Source organism: Silene latifolia, chromosome 10 (assembly GCF_048544455.1).
Source record: "Silene latifolia isolate original U9 population chromosome 10, ASM4854445v1, whole genome shotgun sequence".
Lineage (NCBI taxonomy): Eukaryota > Viridiplantae > Streptophyta > Magnoliopsida > Caryophyllales > Caryophyllaceae > Silene > Silene latifolia.
This window is the reverse complement of record NC_133535.1, coordinates 6,905,043-6,928,562: the sequence shown is the minus strand read 5'-3', so window position 1 is coordinate 6,928,562 and position 23,520 is coordinate 6,905,043. Positions and strand designations below refer to the sequence as shown.

At 40.6% G+C, this 23,520-nt stretch overlaps 2 protein-coding genes across 4 annotated transcripts; one reads left to right on the top strand and one right to left on the bottom strand.

Annotated features, from left to right (window-relative positions):
* Positions 1-4,853: 4,853 nt before the first annotated feature.
* LOC141604898 (FHA domain-containing protein PS1) lies at positions 4,854-9,594 on the top strand. 2 transcript variants are annotated; one of them, XM_074423455.1, is made up of 6 exons: positions 4,854-5,331; positions 5,926-6,131; positions 6,416-8,356; positions 8,451-8,598; positions 8,781-9,130; positions 9,230-9,594. In XM_074423455.1, exons 1-6 carry the CDS (start codon positions 5,067-5,069, stop codon positions 9,476-9,478), a joined length of 3,159 nt encoding a protein of 1,052 aa, XP_074279556.1. In that variant the 5' UTR covers positions 4,854-5,066; the 3' UTR covers positions 9,479-9,594. The 2 variants fall into 2 exon arrangements, with proteins under 2 accessions (XP_074279556.1, XP_074279557.1); XM_074423456.1 differs by having other exon boundaries at positions 4,903-5,331; positions 8,463-8,598.
* A 483-nt stretch (positions 9,595-10,077) lies between these two features.
* Positions 10,078-13,750, bottom strand: LOC141604899 (protein SENSITIVE TO PROTON RHIZOTOXICITY 1). 2 transcript variants are annotated; one of them, XM_074423458.1, is made up of 4 exons: positions 12,759-13,510; positions 12,141-12,504; positions 11,945-12,026; positions 10,078-11,885 (listed from the first exon to the last, which is right to left on the bottom strand). In XM_074423458.1, the coding sequence occupies exon 4, from the start codon at positions 11,755-11,757 to the stop codon at positions 10,198-10,200; it is 1,560 nt and encodes a 519-aa protein (XP_074279559.1). In that variant the 5' UTR covers positions 11,758-11,885; positions 11,945-12,026; positions 12,141-12,504; positions 12,759-13,510; the 3' UTR covers positions 10,078-10,197. The 2 variants fall into 2 exon arrangements, with proteins under 2 accessions (XP_074279559.1, XP_074279558.1); XM_074423457.1 differs by lacking the exons at positions 11,945-12,026; positions 12,141-12,504; positions 12,759-13,510 and adding an exon at positions 13,513-13,750 and having other exon boundaries at positions 10,078-11,779.
* Between the last annotated feature and the right edge of the window lie 9,770 nt (positions 13,751-23,520).

Genomic DNA, 23,520 nt, shown 5'->3' with positions numbered 1-23,520 from the left:
GGGCATTGAGCCAGGCCGTTCTAAGCACAACCCTAGTACGCATTCGTTTTGAGTCGGACATGTTTAGAAAAAATAATAGTTATACATGGGTCGACATATTTTTTTTTTTTGGTAAAGTAAGAAAACTAGGTTGATCCTCTAGGATAGGACCCACTTATCTCATCCTTTCGGATGAGTTAGGTAAGTTGAAGTTATCGGCTATCAAACCACCTCGAAAGAGTTGGACATGAATGTCCAATAGAAGTCATACAATCAACAACTTTGTTAGTTTCATGAAAGCAATGTTTAATAGTCACTTCCACAAAGAATTTGTCAAGTACCCCGAACAGAGTTAATAACGCATACATGGGTCAACATGGTAGCCTAGTTGGCAACTTGACAACCCAATATGCATGGTCTAATAGTGCTTACTAGAATATTATTAACATCTTTTTTTTTTATAGAAAAAATTTTAAAAATAAAAAAATAATAAAACTTATGAAATTATTTACTAATATGAGCTTGGGCAGTTTGTATTTAATCATAAATGTACAATTTACAATCTTAAGAAAAATCAAATTTATGACCTAACTATTAGGCCAAATTAACTGGAAAATGATCTTCTCCATTATTTTTTGGTCAATTTTCCCTCACAAGGATTGTAAAACATGCTAAATCCCGCATACAATTTTACTCAACCCTACACATTTTTTCGTCTTATACTGAATTTACCCCGCTCATTTCTCCTCCAATCTCACTCTCACAAAGGGAGAAAATCAAAAACAAAGAAAAAACATCACGTAAGCCTCCACAACCCAACAACCAACAACCCCTCCCAGACCTCTGCCATCGCCGACCACCTCTCAACGCCCCATCCCCACGCTGATCACCTCTCCCTGCCCCTATCTCCGCACCGACCACCTTCTCCCCACCATGTTCGTCGCCTTGACTCAGCCGCAATCATCATTCGATCCGTCTTCAACCGCAACGAAAGTGTTGGATCAACGGCGGGTCTGGGATGGATTTGATGGCGAGGGAAGGACGCCGGTTCTGGTGAAAGGTGATTGGGCACTGTGTGAAGGGGTGTCACCATGTCGGGGTTGTGATTGGGAATTTTTTTTTTAAGGCATAATTTCCATGGTACCCCTGAGATTTGCACTTTTTTCCCAAATACCCCTATTTTTCTCCAAAGCCCGCAATTTTTTTTCTAAATTGTAGATCTCGGAAAAACAATCATTTTGGGAAAAAAAATTCATTTTTTGGATGGGTGATCAAACGTTATAGTCGGTCAATATTTCTTAAACGAATAAACTTTGACTAGTCGTAACAACAGTCTGAGATATTATAAAAACGCGTTTTTTTTTTCCAAATTGAATATCTCATAAAGACGATCAACTTAAGAAAAAAATCGCAGCTTTTTGATATCGTAACCAAAAGATATAGCCAGTTAAACGTTTTTTTTGACAAAAGTAGGGGTATTTGGGGGAAAAAATGCAAATTTCAGGCGTATCATTATCCCTTTTTTTAATAAAGGGTAGTGATGGGAAAAACACGCATAATGTGTTGATTGAGTAAAATGGCATGTTGGATTTAGCAATTACGTTATTATTATATATTCCATTTGAAAGAAATGTAGATCTATTACTAACATATTCATATATGTTCATATTTAATTTGTCATAAAATTAAAGGTTGATATTATGCATGCAAACATTAAAAAACAAATTAGAGAAGAAATCACCCTTACATTGTAATTTCGGTTCTTATGGGCACAAGTGAGTCCTCCTACTCACTTGTTCTTGAGCTCTCCAAATGGAAGAACAAGGATTCAAGAGTAGAATCCCTCCCAAAAGCATATACCCAAGGAATACATCTTACAGACTAAAATAATATGATCTAGTATTAAAATTAGTCTTACTTAAAAATATGACACAAAATGTTTTTGTACTCTCACATATTTCGGTTGAGAGAAGAGGAATTTTGTGATTTATTTCTCTAGAAATCTCATAAGATTGTAGAGAGCATTTGATGAATTTTCTTACACTAGAAAATTAGATGGGAAGATTGAATGAATGATGAAAGAGAAAAGCTCACTTCTCTTTTCATGTGGAGTGGCCGAAATTACCTTGGGTAGAATGCCCAATGCATTTCATTTTTGCTCTTCTCTAAAAGGTAGGTGTGCAAGGCTACTTATTAGAGATGATAATTGTGTTTTCCACTCAAGATAAAAACACAATACATCTCTTACACTCCCTTACCATTTTCGGTTTTTAGACATAAAATGGAGAATCCATTTTATTTTGTCATTTGTCAAATTTGTCACATGTAACATGTTACATGACATGTTACAATGCAATGTATTTTTATCATATAAAAAATCAACATATTCATAAAATATGTCATTTACAAAATCGACTAGTAATTCGTAATTACTCGGACCAAAAATGTTTCCAAATTATAAACTACAACATTCTGTATTTATAATAATTTATTCATTCCGTTTCAATTGTTTCTGTAAACAATAATTTCATTCAAGTAATAAAATAATTCGATTACTTAGACCGTGTCTTATTTAATCATATTTACAATAAGATACGTAAATTATACTCACAAAATCATCCGTCAATTTTAAGCAATTTAATTAACTCGTATCGGTATATGATTAATTAAATAATCAATTAAGAGTATTTCCCTATAGGTATGACCTAAGGGGATCAACTGATCACCACCGTCGCACGACAGTAATGTCAAACTCTAGTCAGCCAATCATTACCGATATGTGTGGACCAGTTGACTGTAAAAATATTACATCCCACATGTATTCTTAAAATGAGATTTAATAATGATATTTAAATCATATGATCGCACTATTGTTGAGGACACATTTCCCAACACCATTCTCACTCATTTACCTTTTTTTCTCAAATAAATTTACAACCATCCGATCGGGCCAAAAGTTAATCCGGACCATTAAAAAAAATTACAACCATCCGATTAGGCCAAGAGTTAATCCGGACCTAGGATCCGTACTCAAATTAACTCGGCCCAACTGGGTAGCATGACCCAAGCTCTATGAGTCATCTGGTCATTGTGTCATCCAAAAATTAGACCCGGCATTGGGGATCAACAGGTCAGGGCCGAGCCAGACTTTTTTTATTAGGCACGACATGATTTTGACAGGACATTAAGTCATTATCAACCACATGTTATTTTACATATAGATTTTTCATATTATTTTTTTGGGTTTTTCTATGGGGTACCACTCAACTATTGACCTTTTTAAAGTGTACTCTTGCATTTTTCAATTTTTCAACTGTACCCTTAAACTCTATTGCTTGCCACTAAGCATGCCCTTAACATTTATTCCGTCAAATCTAGACGTTAATTGCTTATGTGGCATTGATAACTTGGATGTTCATTTGTTGACTATGCTTATATCATTATACCTCTCTTTTAAAACCCCTTATCTTCCTCTCCTTTTCCCCCTTCAATTACATGACTTAATTAAATCTAATTAAATCTCACTCTTTTCCTCATCACCTTCCTCTACTACTTCATCAAACTTAAAGCATTTGTTAATCGTCCTTCATTGCAGCTATAGCTTATAAGTATGTTTTTTCCACTGTTAATCGTCCTTCATTGCAGCTATAAGTTTTTTCCCCTCTTTCTATTCATTAATAAGTTTTTTGCTTTCCTTGAATTGTTTGTAGATCTAGAAAATTCAAATAGTGTTTCTTTCACACCGAGTAAAAGCTTGCATTTTAAATTGAAGACTCGCAATAAAGGTGTTTCTCCAGCAAGTCAAATAAGAAGATCGACATGAACAAGATTGAGGATTAAATATGGAGTAAAAAAAAGAAGGAGGAGGAGGAGGAGGAGGAGGAGGATTAAATAGGGAGGGGAGTAACGTATAAAGAGGAGTAAGATAAGAAAAAGGAGGGAAGCAAATTAACCAAAATTGAAGTAAAAATTCACTGTAAAATGGAAGGAAAAGCAGTCAACAAATAACATCCAAGTCATCAATGCCACATTAGCCATTAGCGGCTAAATTTGACGGAATTAATGTTAAGGGCACGCTTAGTGGTAAATAGTAGAGTTTAATGGTACAACTGATAAATTGAAAAACGCGAGGGTACACATTCAAAAAGCCAATAGTTAAGGAATACCCCAATTAAAAATCCAAATTTATAATTCATTAAACCTATTGTTGTTAAGAATCTAATAAAGTAATAAACAAACATTTTGTAATCATTTTCTCATTCGAGAAATAACGGGTTGATGGGCCGGGTTCGCGTCGGGTCAGTTCGGGTTTCTCATTGATTTCGGGTTAGGACGGGTCATTTCGGGTTTCGGGTCTGTTTCGGGTTAAACGGGTCGGGTTGTTTCGGGTCGGGCCATTTTCGGGTCAATCATTTCAAGTCTTTTCGGTTCAATTAGAATTATATTTTGTCGGGTCATTTTCGGGTTTGGTGGTTTTGAATCGGGTCATTCTCGGGTCGAGTCAGTTACGGGTCAAGAAAACTCGGGTCATGTTCGGGTCAGGTCATGTCATTTTGGGTTTTCGGGTCACATTTGGGTGATGAAATTCGGTTAACAGGTCAGTCTTTTAGGGTCGGGTCAATCGGGTCGGGTTGTTTTTAAGAGGGTTGGCTGTACCACGTCATTGTACACTCTACCCAATAAATATCAGGGTTATCCACACTCTCCATAAATAATAAAGCAAAATCTAAGTAAAATATGAATAAAAGTTTGTTATTGATTAGGGGTACGATAATCTGGTAGATCCGGTATATCCAGACAAATTTGTTCTCATAATACTCTTATTTGCAAATACTTGAAAAAAAGTAGCCGTTGCAATTTGCAAACTACAACTAACCCTCCAACTTTTCAAGATTCAAAAAGCTAAAAAACCGCCTTCGTAACAATAAACTCTACCATCATTATTCCATTAAATCACCTTCTCTAAAACCCCCAAATTAATTAATTTCCATCACCATAAACCCTAAAAATTTCCCCTTTTCCCCCATTTAAATCCCCCCATTTTCAAATTATCATCACAATTCATTCAAACACTTCAACAATCAACAATGTCTGACCTCCAAAAAGAGAGAGAAATCCCAGTTTTCACAGTTTGGAAAAACAATGCAATCCTCAAGAACATCTTCCTCATTAACTCCCCTCCGATTCTCGATAATAATAGTAATAATAATCAAGATTTTGAAGAGACATTGTTAGTAGGTCGACACCCGGATTGCGATATTCGATTAGAACATCCGAGCATCAGCCGGTTTCATCTCCGCATTCACTCGTTACCTGCTTCTAAATCCCTTTTTCTCACTGATTTATCATCTGGTATAGCTTCTTTATCAATTTAATGCTATCTTTTTGCGTAATTTTGGTCAAAGTTATGTTCTTTTTAGTTTTTGTGTGTTGATTTTATTGGGTTTATCATATTTTATATGGTATGAATTTATGTGGGTTTCTTTGTTGTTGTTTCTTGCTTAAAGATTTGTTCTTTGAATCGCGTAAGACCGTCTCATATAAGTTTTTTCTATCATTTTAATCTTTGGATTTCAGGGTTTTGTTGGGATAATCTTTTGATTCTTTGTTGCACTTCTTAGGTTCCAATTCTAGGGTTCTTGACATTTTTATCCTTCAATGTTATATTAATCTTTGGAATTCTGTGTTTTTGTTGGCTGGATGGAACAATTTGAGGACTTTATCATTGTTATTAGGTTATATGTTCCCTCCGTTCCGATCATTTGTTTACATTTTTTATTCTCTAGTAGGGGTATTTTAATCCATGGTAGTAAACAAATGATCGAGACTGAGGGAGTAGATGACGGAATTTGGATGTTTGTGACTTCTATTTGATTTTCTATTTGTCATTCTTTTGGTTAATCATTATGAGTATCTGATTCTCGATTCGTAATGGTGGTGGTTTAGTGCATGGGACATGGGTGTCGGATAAAAGGATTGAACCAGACATTAGAACAAAGGTAGAAGAAGGTGATAGTTTGAGGATTGGAGGGTCAAGTAGGGTTTACAAGCTTCACTGGATTCCTTTGAGCCAAGCTTATGACGTCTCCCAATCGTTTGTTTCACCATTGGATTTTGTCGAGCAACAGGAAGACGAGGACGAGATTATCAAGGTGAGCTTCTCAGTTCTTGCTCCTTTCCTAATTTTTCAATTTGTTCTTGCTGTGGTACTGTGGTAGGGATGACAGGCAGTGGAGTGGAGGTATCGATTAGAGTTGCCAACTACCAAACTTATTTGAGTCGGTCTTACATATGAGATCAACCCATTAACTACAACTAACTGAGTAAATGCACAAGGATTTGAATTGGCTCTGACACATGTGTTTCGATATTCTGATATTTCAGTTACTTCAATTATTTAGGTCTAAAATCTGTTTTGATTGTATTACTTTGACAGAATGAGATCTCAGAAGGATTAAAAGATGAGGAAAACGACATTTCTGATGATATTATAAAGGGTTTAGAGGCTCTGGATTTCTGTGGTGTTGATCATCAAATGGTCGCGGAGAATGTACTTCCACGATCGCCTCCATTGCAACCTCAGAAACTTGTTTCAGTGAAAAATGAGGCTTTTGAACTAGCAGATTCTGATTTTGAAAGCTTAGAGTCTCTATGTTTGGACGAAATTTCTATAGATATTGATCAAAAAGATATTCGTCCTGAGAATTTTGAAAGTGGAGGTGTTGAATCATTGGCTCCTACATTGGAAGGGTTGGGTGACATTACTCGAGAACTTGAGCAGAATGAAATGCTTCCAGTACCTCTAGTTCATAACGAGGATCTAAAAGATGAAGATGTCGAATCCATGGACTCTATTTTGGAAGGGTTGGTGCCTCTTTTTATGGGAGAGAACTGGGAATGGATTGGACTGGAAGCGAACTATCTTCCGTGTCCTACAGAAGATCATCCACAGCCATCTGACGAGGACCATCCAGCTCTCGAGGAATTGGGTACTTCAAATTTGGACGAGAGTTCTCAACTTATATCTCAGAAAGCCACCCCATTAACACCTCTAATGCCAGACATGAAATTCACTACATTAGAAAACTTGAAGAATGATGAAACAGGACTTTGCAGTCTTGATGCTTCGTTTTTAGACGAGAATTCTCAATGCTCGGTTCAGAAAGCAGCTCCATCAGCACCTATAATGCCGGACTACGTGGAAGTCCCGACACAGGATAACGTGGATAACATGACAGCTGAAGGAGAAGATTTCCAAGATAGTGCATGGAGTTTTTGGACTGCAGGAGGTCTCCTAAACACGGAATGTGATCAGCCTGTCATGGAAAATGATAACACTGAAGTATTATCTAAAAGGGAATCTCTAGTAACCAACTGCTCAGACTTAAACTCATCAACCAAGGAAAACAAAGATACCCAACTGTGGAGTTTCTGGTCAGGAAAGATGGGGGTAGAATCGGTTTGTTCAGCATTGTCTGACATTGAACCCTTATCCGAGGCTGAAAATAAGTCTATGACTAATGGTTATTTGAGTTCATCTCTTAATTCTGTGAAGAGTCAGAAATCTGCTCGTAGCTTATGGTCAGGGAGAGGAAAACTAGAATCGGTTTGCTCTGCATTGTCTGACATTGAACCCTTTTCCGAGGCTGAAAATAAGTCTATGGCAAATGGTTATTTGAATTCATCTCTTAACTCTCTGAAGAGTCAGAAGTCTGCTCGTAGCTTTTGGTCAGGGAGAGGAAAACTAGAATCTATTGGGTTTTCTTTGTCTGATGCAGAATCGTTGTCAGCATCGGAAAATGAATCTTGTGGAGATGGATATCAGAGCCCAAAGTCCCTCAGTTCTGTCAAAGGGAGATTCGGGAGTCCTCTTATGGCGTCTGATCAGAATCCGGTTGATAGTATTTGGTCAAGAAGGGGGAAATTAGACAGTGTTCCTCTTGTTCTAACCAGCAGAACGGAAGAAAAGAAAATGAAAAATAACGAGGAAGAAGTGTTCACTCCAGACAAGGAAAATTTCAACCCAACCACACACAAATCGATGAGAAAACTTGCTGTGTTGAAGGAAATCAGTAATTCAAGCCCTGGCAAATCACCGCTTTTGAAGATGAATTGCAGTCCTAACAACCACCATGAGAATTTCGTATCTCCCTTGTCAAATAAAGAAAATTACTCACCAAGAAGTCGACAAAAGCAGAAAACAGCAAGCCGTGCTTCTGCAAACCGAGTAGAATCACTTAAGCTGAAAGAGAGAAAAGGAAGACGGATGCCTTTCCAATCACTGCTTGCTAATTCACCCCAGAAGAGTATTTCTGAATGTCACATTGCTGAGGCTGAAACAAAAACTGGAAGTTGCGTAAATGCTGTCGCGTGCAAGGTTAGCAAAAGTGATGAATCCATCAAATATATCTACTCCTACCTTATATTCACAAATTCCCACTTTTTGCAGTTTTTAATTAGTATATGTGTAGACCAACTTGCAGGGAAAATGCATTAAAGCGGAACTCCGACAGTGGAACATGATAGTAGATACGACTACTCTACTGAACAAGGAGTCACGAAAGGCCCTACAGCTTCTTGAAGGTCTCAAAGGAACTCGACTTATCATCCCTAGAATCGGTAAATCTTCTGACTGAATCTCAGATAACTGCTTTTTTAACCGACACCAACAAAAAAAATTAGCCTATCGCACATGTGGAGGCTAACCCTATAATTTAATGAAGATAAGATACGGTTTGGGTTAGTTTCATGTGTGTACAAGACTCGGTGACTGATCCTCCTTGTTTAACTGATTGGCGCAGTGATAACTGAGTTGGCAAGTTTGAATCGACAAGTGAGCTTCTTCAGAAGAAATACAGAGGTACAGTCAGCACTGGAATGGATACAAGAATGTATGTTGAGAACAGGGTGGTGGATCCATGTTCAGAACTCAACAGAGGAAGGCCGGCCTGTTGCACCAACCCCTCCTGCATCGCCTCATCATTCTCAGTTCTATGCACTCTCGGGCTTTGAATCTCAAAGGGAACTTTTCTCACCCACCGTGGAAGATGATTTACTTGACTATGCCCTCGGCTTCAGGAAGAACAATCTTGATGGACAACTCGTCCTTCTCAGTAACGATGTCACTATGAAGATTAAAGCAATGGCAGAGGTAACCTTTATTCCATACAACCTGATCTGCCATATATATGGCTTTAAACTTTGTTGGACACGATATTGGTTTTGATACGATGTTTGTGTTGTTTTGTAGGGTATGATCTGTGAGACCGGGGATGAATTCAGGGAAAGTTTGGTGAACCCATTTTCGGAGAGATTCATGTGGACTGACAGCTGCCCAAGAGGTCAAACCTGGTCTTGTGCAGATGACTTTGTTTTGAAGCAGAAATTTTATCCAAGCTCTCTGAAGATGACCCCAAAGTCCAGGGAGAATGTCAAGGGTTTGAAGCTAATACTGCTGCACAATTCTCGGTATCATGATCGAGTGACTGCAATTCACTAGGACACTATGCCTTGTAAATGTCTACGACTAGACGATACATGATGTTAATCATGAAGCTAATACTGTTCTTAATCTGATCAATGTTAATCAAGTTGACAGCTTTGTCATTTGCAGAATTCCAAATCTAAGACTGAAACTTGTTCCTCTGTTATGAACTTATGATGCATTTCCACTGTGATTCTCTATTAAACTTCTGATAATTATAACAAATTATCCTCTCTTGAATTTCCATGAGCAAATGTATTTTCTCGAAATTTTCCCTTGAATAAAAAATGCTCAAAATTCGTTCAGAAATATCATTTTAACTATTACCAAATTAGCAGTAGAGCGATAAGTAGCAACTGAAGCACCTAGACGGTCTGAGCTCATTCGTGTATAGAAAAATCTACATTTTACGGAAAATGAAAGTCGCTCAGGGAGGTTCCTTTTTTTTTAGGATACTCGAGAGCAGACCCCGTGGATTGTGGAAGTTTGAATATCTCCTCAACTAAGACCGACTCTCTTCAGAAATTCAGCTCTGGTAGCAGTGCCACAGTAGCAGTGAGCCGAATCAGAGTCGAGTTAATGAGGCTCTAAATATAAATGACATGAACACAAACTTTTCTAATGTGCAATTATCATATATAGATTAATTTTGGCTAAAAATCACAGGGCATAATATTCTTTGCAACGAAAAACCAGACGGAGTGATTACAACCTAAGAAACAAGGCCACCAAAACTATTCCAGATCATTAGTGCCAGACTGCATTCCATTTCTCTCCTGGGCAGCTAGGAACGAGAATGAACACGATGAATCATCATCGAAATTGGGTAATGGAAAATCCTGAAGCCCAGAAAGACTACCCCCAAAGCTTAACAGCGAAAAGAAAGGATCTTCAGAATTTCCGTTCATGGCCATCATGTTTTGAATACCATTATCATATTCAAATCCAATATCAACATCTGCATTTGCTGCTTCACTGTTTTCTTCTGCAGGATGTGTTTCACTGTTTTCTTCAGCGGGATGTGTTTCGCTGTTTTCTTCAGCAGGATGTGAATGCCCTAAACCTCCTTTGGGGTCCTCCATAGGAATGGCAGGAGTATGGCCTTGGAAAAGAGCAATGTGCCCGAAAAGTTTGTCCTTTCGAGAGAAAGTTGTGCCACAAGAACACAACCATTTGTCCCGTCCACAGTGTTTCTCATGCGTCTTTAGATCGGCAATTACCGAGAATTTTTTCGTGTGACATCTACTACAAATGTGGCTTTTGTCACAATGGGTTCTCTTGAAATGGTTTTTTACACATAAAATGGTTTTCAAAGGTTGAAACTTTTTGTGATCCTTGTTTCTCTTACAACCCAGAAATGGGCATGAATAGCGCTTTAGGATTACCTGTTCTGAGTCGGACTCTTTGTTAGGTTTTGCCAAAGCAGCCGGGGTTTTGTACTCGTCCCCGTGACCTCTCATATGCATCCTTAGATTCGCATCTCTTTTGAACCCTTTCCCGCATATAGTGCAAAAGTGGGTATGAGGAGCAAGGATTTCTTCCTTCTCGAGTTGTAATATTTCGTATGAACCAGGAGGAAGATGCTCTTCTTCTTTCCCATCCTCATCGTGTTCATGATCTTCTTCCATAGCGGAATTGACAGTTAACTCAACCTGGGTTGACTGTTCCAATGGTTTAACATCTTGGCTTCCACGACTTTGAGACATCATACCAGTGACAGGGCTTCGACTTGGAGCAGTAGGGAAAATAACCCGATCAAGTTGCAAAGCCGGGACATTAGAAGTAGAGAGGCTATTCTTTACTGATGGCAAAAGACTGCCAGCTGCAGATATAAGTTGAACTATAATCGACGTAAGATCGGCTGTTATGAGCTGCTGTTGTTGTATAAGAAGTTCATCTTGATTACCGAGGTTTTGATCACGACCTACGACAATCAGACCAACTAGCTCTTGCAACTGGTGAACTTTTTGTTCCAAGAAAGAGAGATTGCTGAGCATAGCTCTAGGATCCCAGTCTTGAGCTCTACCGTCACCATTTTGGGCCTCATCTTGGTTCGTATTTTTGGTTTGGTTATTTGGATTGCCGGTAATAAAAGACGGGTTTTCAGAAGGTTGAGTGAATTTAGAGAATAAAGGGTCTATTCTCATACTGTAATCAAGTAGAGCAGGATCTTCCCAATTGTGTTGCTGAGAATCGAATGCCCTGAAAGACTGATCGTTCAATAAAGAGTCGCGCAATAATTCATGCCGAAAGGTAGAAGACCCCTCCTTTCCATTCATCTTCAAGTTATTCATAATTACAAGTTGATGGCCACACCTGAAAACACGTTTACATTTAGAAGATTAAATACAGATCTAGGGAAAGGAAATGCCGTAATAATTCAAATAGTTTCAACCATTTACCCGATCAAGATTTCTAACAACTTGATCAAGATTAAATACAAGATTTCAAATACCCGAGCAGTAGGGAAAACACATTTACATTTAGAAGATTAAATACAAGATTTCTAACAAGACAAAAATGAATATATGGTAAATTGTACAGGGAAACGACGGGAAAAATTCTTGTGTCCTCCGGGAGTATCGTACTCCTTACACCTAAGTTATTATAATATTACATTTGGTGGATTAGTTTTTAAGTATAAGGAGTACATAAGAATTTTTTGAAACGACAGTACCACCATCCACCAATGCGACATGTACAACAACAATAACATCAGAGCCTTAATCCCAAAATGATTTGGGGTCGGCTGACATGAATCATCTTTTAGAACCGTCCATGGGTGAACGCACAACTCAAAATGCGAAATCCACCAATAAGACATGTATAGAGTAAAAACAACATATGCATAACGCAACACCTCTACAGCTTTTTTGCTCATGAAATGGTGAATTTCGGAAAGACGGGAGTTATTCATAAACTATGAGAACAGCAAGACTCCTGGAAAGATACGCAAAGTTAACACACCATTATCTTCACATTCACCTTTTCAAATCCAACACCCAATCAAACCGCATCCATGGTTTCATGCACTTATATTACTCACTCTGTCCCGGTCAATTGTTGTCCTTTTGCTTTGGCCCAAAGACCAAGGAAAGATGAGAGAGCTAATTACTAAATGACAAGTGGAACATATTGAGTGTGAATGATCAAATTGCTCATCAATTCATTCTTAAAATAGAAAGGACAACAAATGACTGGGAGACCCAGAAATGGAAAAGGACAACAAATGACCGGGACGGAGGGAGTATGAAGGAATTGAATGTGTATATTTATAATCCAGAACCCCAAACACAAAGAGCATGACCAGTATCGGCCACTGGTACCAGTAAGCCTCTTGTACTCTGAATTTATCCTAAAAGATGTTATTGCGTATTTCCTAAGACATTTCAGATCAGTTTATCCGCTTCAGTTCTCTTTTGCCAGGTTTAGAGGTATCAAACTAATTAAATCAATATTCAAATAAAAACACCTAATATTGAACATGCAACATGTTTCTACAAATCATACAAATAGGTTTAACATCACAAACTCATAAACTCCATATTCTAAACAAACTTAAATCAATCATTTTACGATCCGAATCCTTCATTAATGGAATTAATGGAATAACATATTAACCAAATTTAGAGGAGCAAGGTATAACAAAGAGTTTCACTTAAAATGTCCACCATTCGTACCAATCATTTTTTTACCTTTGATTAAAATACGTCTCCCAAAGAATATAAAACCGTAAACAAATGATTGAGACGGAAAGAGGAACACCAAAACCAGCAATCTTCCATTAAAACACTCAACTAAACTCAATAATAAAAACAACAAAAATAAGCATTTTTTTAATCCTAATCAAGGTCAACCCACAACTTCAAAACAATCAAATTTCAATAATCACACAAATAAACAATCAAAGGGTACTAAAATCAAACATCATAGATCTCAATTTCTAAAAAATTACTACTAAAAACCCAAAAAGAATCAAAGTTTTTAATGAAAATAGCAAAATTAACTGAAAATTAAACAAACCCAAATGAAGAATAGAGAAATCATACCAAAAGGAGGGATACCCAGATGGCCTTTGTTAGCAAACAAACCTAAAATCCATAGAAATAAGAGATAAAAAGGTTGGGAAAGAGGAAAAATGAGTTCAACTTGGTGTATTTATCAACGCTAAAAGGTGTAAAGTCGTAAATACAGTGATAGGATAATTAATTACGTATTATAGAATAAGACGGTCTTATAGTGAGACGGTTTTTCTTTAAAATCAAAGGGTGTTTCCGTCATTTTATTAAATTTTTTACGTTTGTTTTTTGCGCGATTATATAAGTAGAACAAAAATATATGGTGTTTAAAGGTAAATTACCTTTCTACCCTTTACAAGATCACAAAATTGGGAAAGTTGGCGAGTTTTTCACCGTTTACTAATTTTGGCCTTTTTTTTCAACTCCCAAATTTTGGCTCCAAAAGTTTATGTTTTTGATTTTGTTTTGGCTCCAAATTTCATTTATAGTTTTTATTTGACTCAAAATTTCATTTAGTTTTACTCCGTATTTACTTTTGGCTCCAATTTTCTTTTTATTTTTCTATTTTGGCTCCAAACTTTACTACAATTTGGACACCATGGACATAAATGGAAAATTTTTGTTTAAGACAGAAATGTTCGTATTAAACTTAAACGAATAAAATAGATAGATGAGACAAAAACAGAATATTCAGGATTAGCGAAAACCTAAAAAGTTTGTCAAATCTATCAAAATGGGGTACTATTTGGTACGTGTTAAGATTAAAACGAATATATCTGTTTTAAAAGAAATTATCAAAAGGCAATAAAGTATTAAAGTAGATAGTAAATATTGCAGCTTAGACCTGGTAAATTGGGTCGACTGGGTCGGTGTTGGTCGAATCAATGAGGGTCGGGTCAACTTGAATTATAGGTCAAATCGGGATTTTGAGTTTGGATGTGTGGTTGAATAATGAATGCGAACTAGGTCATTATTCTAGCAATCAATTTTGCTAATCTAGTGGAACTTTTAATTTCTAATCATGACTCGTTTTTACTTTTACCATATTCATAAAACTGCTTTATTTCTATTTTGAGTATTTTGAATGTGGTTGAATTAATATGATAATGATAAAACGTGTCATTCTCTCGTATTTATCACAAACTCTAATTTTAAAAGACATATCCATTTTAAGTTTAAGAAGATCGATTATCATATAATGTGTTGAACAAAAAAAAAAGGATATTCTCCATGGTACCCCTCAACTTTTCGACTTTCTACGTGCATTACTTTACACTTTTTAAAAAACATACATGGTACTAACTGCTAATTGTCATTATTATCTAAGTGCACGCTAAACTTTATTTTCCGTCAATTAAACTCGAGTTTTAGGCATTAAGTGATGACTTGACGACAGAATCAAGATTGTCATTTATTATCTCATGACATATGAACTCTATTAGGCTCAATATCCATCTCGATCATAATATTTATTGATATATATGGGCTAAAAATTTTTTGACGGAATTTTTTTTGATCCTATGCCAAATTATCACTTCCAAAGATGGATATTGAGCCTAATAGAGTCCTTATATCATGGGATGATAAATGGTAAGCTTGGTTACGCGTCCAAGTAATCACTTAATGCCTAAAACTGAGTTTAATTGACGGAAAATAAAGTTTAGGGGTACACTTAGTCATAATGATAACAATTATGGGTACCATATATGTTTTAAAAACTGTAGAAGTACCATATAGAAAGTCAAAAAATTGAGGGGTATCATATAGAATATCCCAAAAAAAAGGTTCCTAAAGACTAGTAAAATACACAAATTCTTATTTGTGACGGAGAGTATCCGTCACAAATAAGAGACGGGTATCATATCGTCTCACAAAAAACCCATAGGGGGTGAGAGAAGGAGCACATGGGGTGGGTGCCTACCTTGTCCCCTCTACCCATTTCCACTCACAAAATATCCGTCGTAAGATCCGACCCGTCACAAGCAAGACTTATTGAGTAAAATAATTGTTCAATCTAATCAAGTAGGCTAGTATATCACAAATCGTTTTATCCTAGAGAGAAATATCGTCTTAAGAGAGATCAATTTTTTTTTTATATATTTCTTACACGAAATCTCATTTGTGACGGCACGTATCCGTCACTTTGGAGTGACGGATATCATTTTCTCTCACAAATGACCCAAACAGAGGAGAGAGGGAAGCATATGGGGGTGTCCCACCTTGTCCCCCTATCCGTTTTGTGAGTGACATTATCCGTCACTTACTCCGACCCGTCTTCAGCCAGACTAATTGTATTTCTTAATACTTGTTCAAAAAATAAATGGAAACAGCAAAGTCATTAAAAGGGATTCATTGCATTTGAACTTGGCATGCAGTCCCAAATTATGTAGGATGACCTACAGATTGCTTAGTGGGAGTGTGGGACCCTGACTAGGCAACTAAGCATCATCATCTAATCACCGTTGGGTTGTCCTTCACTAATCAATCCCTTTTAATCTCAACCGTCCGTTGATGTTGGCCCTTTTACTTAAGTCTAGCCTTTTTTCACGGTGCATAAAAGGGAGGGTGGGATCGACGCAAGCTAATTAGGGATATTTTACGATGTATCTTTGTGGTTTTCGGTTTTCTGCGTTGTATCTCTAAATTCTATACATTAATCTATACCATGACCTTATTTATTATCTTTGCTAACTTAGTTTCTTAAATGACCTATTAAATCGTCTATTTATTATTCCAATTACTCGATAACCTACTCATTTACTTATTAGTTCGCCAAATTGCTGATTAGCTCACGATATAGTATACGAAACTAACTAATAGTTCAAAAAATCTTCATTATCATGTCATGAATCATAACAGATGTTTTTAATAGTAGTTGGTGCTTATTAAAAATGATTTGTGATGTTTCTTATATAAAATGATGATACTACATTAATAAGTCAAGAGAAAGGTCAAAGTACGGTCGTTTGATAGTGTGATAAAGTTAATGGAGAGTTAAACGAGGTTATGATGGAGAAATAAGTAAGAAGTTTATGGGTACAATGTAGAATTAAAAAAAAAAAGGGTACAACATAGAAAACCGAAAAACTCAGAAGTACACCGTAGAATATCTTAGAGAATTACGGAGTATAATAAAAATAAATGACATAAGGGTTTGATGAGTTGATGAGTGATGACACTCTCATTCTTAAGAATCTGCTACATTAATAACTTTTTACTAACCTTTAGTATTATTTTTCATTATTTAAACTCACCGCAGACTCCTCCATCTTAGATCTTATACTTTATTCATCAGACTCACCTCATACTATTTGTTTTTGCTTAAATGAGATTTGCGAAAATGGGATTATTTGAAAGTTATACAAAATGTGTGTTACGTCATCCTGGTATGGGTTTTTAAAATGAAATAAAGTGAGTCGAGACTGGCAAACTGTAGACTTCCCAAGAGTCATCTTGCTTGATAGCGCTCCATCATTATCATATACACACATGAGTCGACATGAAACGCTTATAGCTCAATTAAATACTCCACCATCTTTGAATTACCTTCCATTTTCACTTTTGATTATATTTCAGTTGTCTTTCAGTAACCCTTATTATATTTCATCTAAGCCAGTCAGCCACACATTTACCCCACCCTATTGACTCATATACATCAACAAAATCACATCGTTATATATTTATATGCGATCCTTTTTTATATATATATATTTATACTCCTTAAGTTTTTCAATTTTCGATTTTAAAATGTAAATTATGAGATGGAGGAAGTACTAAACTACCTTATATATACAACTTAAAAAAGTTTCCAAAATTTATAAATCTTTAGTTAGCAATTATAGTATAAAGACACAAACCATGAAAATAGAGGGTGGGACTTGGGAGAGATGTGAGTCATCTGAGGAAGGTAATTTAGTCGATGTCTCCACAAAAGGAGGATCATGCACGAATGTAGAAAACACAAAAGAACATGAAGCAGCTACGAAGAAGCCAAGAGTCAAAAGAAACACAAATCTCAATAATCTCACACACTATGGACTTATGGAGTATTAGCTAAGCAAAGTGATGGGACATATTCTGTGCCCGCTGACCAAGTCAACATATTGAACGAGGTCAAAGATATCCACAGCAAGCCAATGACTTAGACATCCCAGCCGATGCAGCCTTTTCTGCCCGCCACTGGGTCTCGGCATGGTAACCTACCACCGAGGCACCTACCCGCGTACTCATATCCAAGAACCCTCGGCATGGAGTCAACCAGGCTGCCGCCGCCATAGGTCCCTCGGCCGAGGGTAGATCGGTCTTTTCACCGCTTGTGCCACTTGGCCCACTTGGCCACTACGTGACAAAAGGTGAAAGTCTATAAATACTCCTCAATCCTCATTGAGGAAGGGATCCAGAATCTAACCTAAGAACCACTTAAATTGGTATTATCTCTCTCATCTCTCTACAATACACGTAATCAAGTTACTTACTACTTAATCACAGTAAGTTCACTGACTTGAGCGTCGGAGTGAGTACGCTTGGCACAAAGCCAAGCCCTCAGTTTGCTCATTGTCGCAGGAGAGGCCGAGGAGAGCAGTCAAGGCTAGAAGAGGCATTATTCGACAAAGCTAGCGTGGTAAACAAACCCCTTGAATTCATACCCGGAACAATTGGCGCCGTCTGTGGGAAACAGATACTAGAAGCTAGTCATTCCCAAACAAAAAAAAAAAAAAAAAAAAAAACCCACCCAACAAGCTAAGAGGATGTCAAAAGAACAAGAGGTGTTCGTAGAATCAAGAGCCCCTCCACCCGGAAGATACCGTCCACATTCTCGAGTTGTGCGGCCCTCCACCAGCCGGATAATTCAACCGGAGTTCGGGATGCCAATAATGCCAGATACGCCCGCCCGCCGACCGTGTCACCGTCATGGGGCGTGTGGTTGATGCAAAGAAAGCCGGCGACTCCTGGACCTAATTGTGCGCGCCGGCTCACACCGTCACACCGACAAGAGCGGCGGGACCCGGCCCAGAAGCTAGGGCCCAAAAGGTGACTCGAGAAACCCGAACGAAGCACTAAGAGAGGCCGAGCCTACCAAGACGCCGGGGAGCCCCGAGTGTCGGTGGTAGAACTAAGCCCTTCCCACACTCGCGGAAGGACGATGTCGCCGCGACGCCCACGAGGCATGCCCCAGACGAGCGAAAGGAGTCCGACTCACCAGAGTCGAAGAAGGAGTCCGACTCACCAGAGTCGGAGAAGGAGTCCGACTCACGAGAGTCGAAGAAGGAGTCCGACTCACCAGAGTCGGAGAAGAAGCCCTTCCCGCCACGGGGAGAGGGGCCGGACTAGGGATGCGAGGAGCCGATCGCCGCGTGTCATTAGACACGTGGTCAGACAGCCCCTCAGTGCCTACGTCCTAGAGACCCAGGTGCCGCCAAAGCTAAAGCTACCGTCTATATCATACAAAGGAGAGGGCGACCCAACCGATCATGCCGAGGCTTTCGAATCTCACATGTCGGTATGGGAGCAACCCGACGAGGCAGTGCCGAGTTTTCCCAACGACCTTGGTTGGAATGGCGCAAAGCTGGTACAAGGGATTGCCCGATGGGTCGGTATACTCCTATTCCAACCTAAGAGACGCGTTTTTGGCCCAGTACTCTACCAATAAAAGGAGAGCCGTCGAGACATCGGATCTCGACCATCGGCGGGGAGGGAGGCGAGTCACTCCGAAGCTATGTGAAGAGGTTCGATGCCGTGGTTCGGCAGATTAGGGAGCGAACGGCGAACTAGCGGCCTTCGCACTGATGAAGGGCCTCCCCAGAGGGGACTTGAAAAACGAGCTCATCAAGTGCGGTGGCCTAAGCCTTGAGTCCGCCAGGAAATTGGCCGACCAAGCCATTAAGGTCGAAGACTATCACAAAATATGGATAGGCCACGGCGAGGCCGGGCACTCAGAAAGAAAGAGTCACCGGGAGGATAAGCCGGATGAAGGGCGCCGTGACAATAATAGGTCGCGGACCGACAGCCCGCCAGAAGCGTAACCGGCGGACGGGGAGTTCAGTCCGTACTACCATAAGAAGTACAAGGATCACACCCCCTGGTTGTATCGGCCGCCGAGGTCTTCTCCCGAGCGTAAACGAGGGGCAGAAGTGGGAAAGGCCCCCAAACCTAGGGGGGACGGTGACACGAGCCACATCTGCGAGTACCACGCCACACCGGTCACTTAACCAACGATCACGGCATTTGAAGAATGCCATTGAAGAGCTGATCCGGAAGGGGAGCCTCGGCAAATATGTTGCCGGAGGTCAAAAGACTAACACCGGCGGCTCAGATAAAAAGTCCGTCTTTGAACGGATAGGGACAATTCATGTTGTCATCGGGGGAAACGAGAACGGCGGATCCGCTCGCGGACACAAACGGCACTGAGACGAACGGATCAGTATCGGCCGTCAACTTCGTGCCCACTACAGCGGCCCGCGCTTCCAACATCCCGAACATAACTATTGGGAAGGAGGACTACGAAGGTATCATCGCCCCACATAGCGACCCACTCGTAGTCCACTTAGACATAGCTAACCACCTGGTCATGAGATGCCTGATTGACACGGGTGCTTACACGAACATCATGTTCGGGAGTGCTTTTCGGGGCTCGGCACGAAAATTGCGGACCTTAGCCCATGCACCAACCCATTGTACAGCTTCTCGGGCAGCTTGGTCCCCTCGGGTCTATCAAGTTACCAGTGATGTTCGCCCGGTCCGACGCGGCCAAGAATGTGATGTCCGAGTTCGTGGTCATCGACGGCTCATCCGCATACAACGTTCTCATCGGCCGTGTCACCCTGAGTGAGGTCGATCTTTGTAATGTCCATCCGGGCCCGACACTGATGTATATCTCGGACCGCGGGGAGGTTCATAAACTCGTCTCAAAGAACGAAAAAGACGAGGTGGTCAACGTCCAAATATCGGCCAGAGGATGCAACATGCAATCCTTCAAAGTAGCAAAGAAAGAGGAAAAAGGGAAGAACCCATCCTTAAGACAGGAGGACGAACCAATGAGCACCAACCACGTCGCCATGGTCGAAGGGGTTGAGACCGAACAGATAGAGATTGATCCAGGACGCACCGTGATCGTTGTCGGTGTCGGCTCGGCCCGGAACCAAAATTCGGGGCCGATCTCCTAGACTGCCGAGAAGGAACAAAGACGTCTTTGCATACTCAGCCGCCGAGATGCCAGGTGTAAGCCGAGAGGTCATCGTTCACAAGCTGAACGTACTCCCCAGCGCTCGCCCTGTGAAGCAGAGGATGAGAAACTCCTCGGCCGAGAAGGAAGATGCCATCAAGGCCGAGGTTGATAAGTTGTTAGATGCAGGCTTTATCATCCCTTGTACATACCCTGAATGGCTAGCTAATGTTGTAATGGTTAAAAAGTCATCGGGGGGGTGGAGGATGTGTGTTGATTTTACGCAACTTAATAAAGCATGCCCGAAAGATTGCTACCCCTTGCCTCGGATAGATAGTTTAATAGACGCAACGGCAGGCTACACAATGCCGAGCCTCGCTCGACGCCTTTCAGGATACCATCGGTATTCATGGCAGAGGAAGACATGCCTAAATGCGCATTCATCACCATACACGGCACCTACATGTACAAGATGATGCCATTTGGTTTGAAAACGCCAGCGCGACTTACACAAGACTGGTGGACAAAGTGTTCCAAAATCAAAAAGGGCGAAACATTGAGGCTTACGTCGACGATGCTATTGTCAAAAGCAAGTCCGACGGCGAGCACCTAGCCGATTTACACGAGACATTTTGTTCACTAAGGAAATACAAGATGAAGCTTAACCCTACAAAGTGCAACTTCGGTGTCCGGGCCGGCAAATTCCTCGGCGTGCTTGTTAGCGCTGGGGGGAATTGATGCCAATCCAGAGAAAGTCCAAGCAATTCTAGACCTGCCGGAGCCAAGGAATCGCAAAGAGGTTATGATACTGACCGGGAGGATGGCGGCCCTTGCCCGTTTTATCTCTCGGTCAGCCGACAAGAGCACCCCATTCTTCAAAGTGCTAAAAGGGAATAAAGACCTCGGGGGGAGGAACAGAGCACGGCTTTCAAACAATCAAGGCCCATCCGCAAACTCTCCCGACCCCGGCCCACCGACTGGGGAAACGCTATATCTATATTTAGCAAGAACCTCGGCCACGGTCGATCGTAATCGTCGAGAAGAAAACAAGCAAAGAAAGACCCAATATACTTTATCACCATACATCTGTTGCCGCCGAGAGAAACTACCCGCTGATTGAAAAAGCAGCCTTTGCCGTGGTTGTTGCCGCAAGGAAGTTGAAACCCTACTTCGACGCACATCCCATGACGGTCTTAACCGACCAGCCGTTGGAGAAAACACTGGAAAAATTCGAACAATCAGGCAGACTTATCAAATGGGCAGTGGAGCTATCCGGCTTCGGCATTCAATACAAACCAAGGCCTTCGATAAAAGGGCGGCTGGCAGAGATTTCTTGGCCGAGTGCACGATCGGGAAGAATCGTGTCCCGGCATGTGGGAGGTATATACCGATGGATCCTCCACAACGAACGGCTCGGGAGCCGGCATCCTTATCATCAGCCCAAACGGGGACGAGTTCGAGTACGCTTTGAAATTTACCTTCTCGACCTCAAACAACGAATCCGAATATGAGGCAGTGATAACCGGAGTTGAGTTAGCCAGAGCCGCCGGGGCAGAACACATCATTTTGAAAACAGACTCTCTCTTGGTGACTAACCAATACGAAGGAGAGTACGAAGCTCGGGACGATGGGATGGTAAGATACCTGGAAAAGGTAAAAGCCGAGACCTCAAAATTGAAATCATTCAAAATGCGACACATACCCAGGTCTGAGAACAACCGGGCCGACGCTCTCTCAAAGCTGGCCAGTTCAACCATAAAGAATATCACCAACCGTCTTTGGTGGACATCAGGAACGCTAAAAGCATTGACGAAACCATCGGCATGGTGTGCGACGTGGAAACCGAGACAACATGGATGACTCCGATAAAGGGGTATAAACTGTCAAATGAATTACCAGAGGACCGCAACCTCTCACAAAAGATAAAGAGGATCGCAAAGAAGGTACTTGGTGTTTGAAGGAGAGTTATATAGGAGGTCCGCGACAAGGCCACTCCTAAGATGTGTCGGTCCGGCCGATGCGAGCTAATCTTGAGAAATACACGAAGGCATCTGTGGTCATCACATGGGGGCAAGAACACTAGCCCACAAAGCTCTCCGAGCCGGCTACTTCTGGCCCACCATGCTTGAGGATTCCAGAAACAAAACCAGAAAATGCAACAACTGTCAGATGCACGCTCCGGTGATACACGCACCTTCCCGAGACCTGCAACCAGTGCTTAATCCCCTTCCCTTTGCACAGTGGGGAATGGATCTACTAGGGCCATTTCCAACGGCATCTGGAGGAAGAAAGTTCCTAATCGTCGCCGTCGACTACTTCACCAAATGGGTTGAGGCCGTGGGCGTGCTGCACAAAAACCGCGGCGGCCGTAAGAAAGGTGATCCGGGAAAATGTCATAACTCGTTTTGGGTTACCCCAAGTCATGGTGTTCGACCATGGCCGAGAATTTTGGAGTGACACAATAATGAGCTGGTTGGAAGAACTCGGCATCAAATTTGCATACTCCTCCGTCTGCCACCCCCAGAGCAACGGACAGGCGGAGGCAGCCAATAAAACGATCCTCAACGGCTTGAAGAAGACAGTTGAAGACCTCAAGGGAAGATGGGCCGATGAGCTACCCGGCGTTCTATGGTCCCTCCGGACCACGGAGAAAGAGGCAACGGGGTACAGTCCTTTTCACCTTATCTATGGGTCCGAAGCGGTCCTGCCGATTGAAGCAACGGTGCCAACATTCAGAACGGCCACTTTTAACCTGATTTAAAACGAGGAAGGCCTAAGAACCTCCCCGGACCTGGTCGAAGAAAGCCGAGATACGGCACGCCTCAACTTAGCAAAGATATCGAGCAGAATGAAAAGGGCCTACAACCGAAGAGTCC